The sequence below is a fragment of the Engraulis encrasicolus genome, chromosome 16 (genome assembly GCF_034702125.1).
Source record: "Engraulis encrasicolus isolate BLACKSEA-1 chromosome 16, IST_EnEncr_1.0, whole genome shotgun sequence".
Classification (NCBI taxonomy): Eukaryota; Metazoa; Chordata; class Actinopteri; order Clupeiformes; family Engraulidae; genus Engraulis; species Engraulis encrasicolus.
Window position 1 is genome coordinate 27,492,105 of NC_085872.1, and position 5,584 is coordinate 27,497,688.

The following is a 5,584-nucleotide window of genomic DNA, read 5'->3' on the forward strand; positions in this document are numbered from 1 at the left end:
ATTAAAAAAATTGTTTTTTTGTTTGTTTGTTTCATTAACTGAACATCAGTGTTGACTAACAGCCTCCTGTATAACCATCAGCTAATGGCTTGGAATTGAATTTGAAATTGCCTCGCTGTTACGTTTTGAAAAAGAGCGTTTGGATGCATTTAAAGAAATGTTAATAATCTGGTTGCCATGTAAATAGTTTTGGTTTCATGACTTGAGAGGCAACTATACAAACCCATTCACAGTGTGTGCAATGCATTCTTTTAAAATATATTGAGCGTCCAGGTCCTGATGTAAAGAAAAGTACCAATAGTTTATTCTGAACATTATCCAGCTGGATCCTTGTGATATTTAACTGGGACAAAGTTGCAGTGGTGTTAGTTATTCTTTTTGTATTTGCTATTACTCAAATTCTAAATTTGAGGGGTCCATTGTAAATATTTTTTTTCCCCCACAACAAATACATTAGATTTTTTACCATGTAAGCGGGCTACACTTTTTACATTGTGCACCAATCAAATGGTAATGGAAATGTTGTGTTCAATGAGGTTTTATTTGAATCACTCTTTCCAGAAGAGTGAATAAATATGAAATGATGCATTGACAAATATTGCAGGTACATACAGTAATACCTTAAATTAATACATGTTCAGTAAATTATCAGTTACAAAACTTCACAGTTACACCCACATCAGTGTATATAAATTTACCTGGTTTCATTATTTCCAATGCTGTATTTACAAAATATTGCCTCTATTATAAAATAAATTGATAATGCAATGTCAATGTTTCATTCTTCAGCTTTTCATACAATAGGTCCAGCACAGACGTATTTATGATATTCTGTAATGTTGCAATGAACATTCGAACATATACTTCTGACATCCACAAAGGAATGTCCCATAGTTGTATTAACCATCGTACTCTCAGAGTACTCTCGGTTTTTGCTTGGATGGCATTTTGGTATTGCTCTCTAACACAGGCACTTCATTGTGTTATATTCTCCATTAAAGACGATTCAGTCCAAACAAACAATGTGTGATATTGACAACATTAAGTCGTTATATGCATAGTACAGTATAAATAATCAAGAAAGAACACGTTTGCTGCTGTTTTACAGAGATGTGGCCCTGATGACGGTGGGATGCATGCTCACGGTGGAGTCACCCTTGCCATTCATCCCTGGGCCATACATCTCCAGAGCGTGACCGTCCTTTACTGGCTCTGAGGCTGGCGTGTCGTCTGGGTTCTGCGGTCTGCAGCACTTGCAGCAGCAGCAGCAGTGGCCCAGCATCCAGCTGACTTTGCGGTCCCAAGGTTCCAAGGAGTGCATCCAGAGGGGCAGGGAGTCCCAGGAGCGCAGGAATGACGGCAGCCACTGTGGCCGACGTGACTGCAGCGTATTCACCACGATGACGAAAATGATGAACACCACGATGGGAACGAGCACTCCCACCAGAACCTGCCAGCCAGCCAGCGAGAGACTGAAGATGGACAGCGGTATGAGAAAGAAGCAGGTGAGAATGTAGAGGCCGGCAAACCAGCGGTACTGTGCCGTTATGTTCCCCAACGCCTTGGCAAGCCGGATAGGCACTCGGGTGAAGGGTATTGGATACCATAACAGTATGCCTGAGATGTTGAACAGGAAATGCACCATTGCAATCTGAAAGAAGTAACATAGGGAGAGAGACAGAGACAGAGAGAGTGCAGTTAGTTTGGGTGAGTTGGTTTCATGTTGATTCATGTACATGTATTGGTTAGGTACAATAGTCCCTGAGAGGCAGTCTTGTGGGGAAACAAGTGGTATGCGACAGCTTTTTGGTACACAAATTTGTGTGTGCATGCGTGCAAGCATGCATATGTGACTCACCTGCAATGAGTTCTTCAACGTCTCTTTAGGACTTGCCAAAGCTGCCAACAGAGCTGTCGTTGTTGTACCAATGTTTGAACCCAAAGACAGAGGATAAGCTCTCTCGATACTTATTACTCCAATTCCTAAAGAGGATAAATAATATCACAGTTACACAATAAATCTTATCTTGTGGCACTAAAGTGCCTATCCAGCAGTGAAATAAGTGCTGCCAGTTTGAGCAGATAGTGTGACACACACTCATTAACAAGATAACATAGGAGGCCTCTTTGACATAAATAAACGGAAGATAAACTTAACTACTGTGGGTTGGCATGGTGACTGGCTGCACATGAGGCACCGAAGAACATCATGTTGAGGGCAAGGTACAGATAAAACGAGACAAGTTGGTGTGGTAGAGGATAAAGTAAAATCATCTAAACCAGGGGTGTCAAACTCAAATTGACTGAGGGCCAAAATCAAAATCTGGAACGAAGTTGCGGGACGAACTCAACAATTATTTATAAAAAATGACTAAAATTGTGCATGCATGCACTTCATACTCATAGTTAAATTTCGCATATACTCTTTCCCATCATATTTGTTAGTTCAAATGTGTCTGTACATCCTGTGACACAGCAAATGTATGTGGGCCAACTGTAATACACATCTGAAATGATCTCAAGGGCCGTAAAAAAAAGGCTCCGTGGGCCAAATTTGGCCCCAGGGCCTGAGTTTGACATCCCTGATCTAAACGATTTTTGCAAACCACTCGGGCACTGTGTCCAGCATGTAGCCTGTTACTGACCGACTAGGGGGGTGATGGCAGATGTGAAGACCGAGCTGCTCTGAACGATGAAGGTCATTCCTGCTCCGACTACGATGGCAATGTACCCTGTCAGCCATCCGAAGGGATATGGGAAGTCTGTAGAAAGATGGATACACACAAGAGTTGGCTCAAACGGTGCAACGAAACCTCAATAGGTTTTATAATGTCCTCAATTCTCATCCACTGCACGGTTGCAAAGTATCCAAATTTATTCATCAGTTGTATGAGGCATTTATCTATTAGACATCTGAATAGACATATTTTTCAACCGATTTGAGTACAATCTCTCACCTGTGTTTAGGACCTTATTGATGACAATTGCCACCTGGCCCTTCAACATGGAGTTTAGCAGCTTGACGATGATGACGAGGCAGGAACAGAGTACCAGCAGAGAAAGAGCCAATAGTATCAGGCCCACCTCCAGGTCAGAGAGACTGGTACCCACAAACAGGTGATTACCTACGGAAATGATACATACATAAATGTCACCATTACCTCAAAGGCAGATTAAGAGTCAACAGTAAAGATATTTGTGTTGTGAAGAGAGTAAAAAACTTTTATATTATTTAATCATTTAAAATATTTTATCAAATTATTACAAACATTTTATCGAAATGTGTCAATTTGTTCTCTCTTCATCAGGTTCTCTCTCCTCAGTACAATTAGATCTCTCTACCAAACAGTACAATTAGAAAACCAACAATTTTGACAATGTGATTATTTGTTTTAAAATGATTGCACAGTTATCTGAAATAACGTACATTTTGTAACGTTAAAGGTCTGTGACACATTTGTCAGAGTCCAAACCAGATTGCCATCTGTCCAGCAGAGAGAGGGAGATGTGCAGTTCTCTATGGCTGGCACTGTCACATTCATCTCGGTCTGAAACATCACATTCCACGGAGACACACCATTAGTAACCAGCTGAGATGACAGACTGAGACTGGTGTTAACACACGTATCCCAGTATTCATTGTCCACCAGCTTTGCTCTGGTGAATGTATGCCATGTATGTTCAAATGTTTTCTTTTGTATGAAACTTACTGCATTGGTGAAGGTTTCACACCAAATCTTGATGAGAGAACTATTTGCGTTATCTGCTCCAGTAGCTATTCCTCCAATCACACTTTCGTCCAGCTGTATCAAAGATAGAAATACAGAATATGCTTCTCAAAATAATCACAAAAAGAACATGTGTAAAGAAAACCGTAAACACGGCATTGGACTCATGAACATTGGAGTCTTCGTAGTCCTGCATTTGAAATGAAGCATGAATGCATTAAAGGGACACTGTGTGAGATTTTTAGTTGTTTATTTCCAGAATTCATGCTGCCCATTCACTAATGTTACCTTTTCGTGAATACTTACCACCACCATGAAATTCTAAGTATTCATTATGACTGAAAAAAGTGCACTTTTCATACATGAAAAGGGGGATCTTCTCCATGGTCCGCCATTTTGAATTTCCAAAAATAGCCATTTTTAGCTGCAAAAATGACTCTACTTGGATCATACTAGGAAATATTTGTTTATTACTTAGTAAACTTTCATGTAAAGATCAAATTTGGCAATAGGCAGCCCAGTTTCAATGAGCAGCATAGTTACAGTACCTTTTTTGACCATTTCCTGCACAGTGTCCCTTTAAGGCTATGGCTGTGAAGGCTATGACTGTAACTGTGAAATGTATGGACACATACCTCTATGATAGCTGTGGTGAGTGGATCTGTGATGACACCGAGCAACTCGGGGGCATCCTCTCCACTTTGTATGTGAAAGGAATCGATCAGGAGCCCAGTGACTATGTCCAGGTAACCAGTGGCAACCTCCAACGGTAACAGCACCAGGACAGAAAGCCAGTTGAAAAAATCATGAACTGTCGCTCCAGCAAAAGCCCTGTCAATACAATTTGGTGATATTTAGTCTAACTCGTGTCAAGTCATATAGAATGAATACAACATTCAACAAGTCTCCCTTACAAACTATGAATCAAGCGAAAGGGAGTTTTTCCTCACCCCTGATGCCACCAGGGGCCGCACCTGAGCGCCCAATCTCTGTGTGACTATCTATGACTTATGATAGGCCCAGCCACTATGGACCTTACACATCTAAGAATCCTGGTCCTATCCTACGTTGACCTTATGACTCTACATTCTCTGTCTATCTCTTCTTCCTCTGCCTTCCTGCTTTTTCTGCCTCTCCTCTATACCTCTCCTTTTAAATCTATCTCTAAAAATGTTTTTTTTTCCATTTGTTAAGCACTTTGAGTTACATGCCTTGTATGACACAGTGCTATACAAATACAATTATTATTATTATTATTATTAAGTCTGAGAGTGAGGTAGGTGATTAATGACACCACACCACATGGTGTTCTGCTCGTCTATTATCTAAGAACTGGACGACATGTGTACCTGCGGAACTTGTTCCTGTCCCCAGCCTGGGTCATGGCCACCATGGTGTTTGTAACAGATGTACCAATGTTGGTGCCCATTATAACAGGAATCGCTGTAGACACACTGAAAACTACAGGGGTAGAAGAAAGTTCAGACATCACATCTTCTTCTGGGTACACATCTGATATGCAATTGCTGCCTGTTGCTGTGTGGTGGTCAGGACAACAAATGTTTACGCACTTTGTGACGAAACCATGCTGACCACTATGGAAGATGATGTGCTGGAGCTCTGCACTAGTAAGGTCACAAGCACTCCGATCACCAGGCCTGCCAAGGGGTTGGAGAGCACCGAATTGTCCTGAAAAATGTCCCCCGCTGCCCTCCCTGTTGGTAGATGTACAACAGAACAATGTACTTTACACATAGTAGAAGGTCCAACACATCAAGTCATATAAAAAAGGTTGTCTATAAACAGGATTTGGGATAAGCACCCCTTATTTTACCCTTATATGTTGTTTACACTTA

At 41.1% G+C, this 5,584-nt stretch overlaps 1 protein-coding gene across 1 annotated transcript; it reads right to left on the reverse strand.

Moving 5' to 3' along the window:
* Positions 1 to 614: 614 nt before the first annotated feature.
* slc34a2a (solute carrier family 34 member 2a) lies at positions 615 to 5,584 on the reverse strand. Its single transcript, XM_063219203.1, has 9 exons — positions 5,300 to 5,584; positions 5,078 to 5,189; positions 4,364 to 4,559; positions 3,711 to 3,803; positions 3,428 to 3,548; positions 2,958 to 3,125; positions 2,646 to 2,762; positions 1,859 to 1,983; positions 615 to 1,651 (listed from the first exon to the last, which is right to left on the reverse strand). Exons 1-9 carry the CDS (start codon positions 5,481 to 5,483, stop codon positions 1,103 to 1,105), a joined length of 1,665 nt encoding a protein of 554 aa, XP_063075273.1. The 5' UTR covers positions 5,484 to 5,584; the 3' UTR covers positions 615 to 1,102.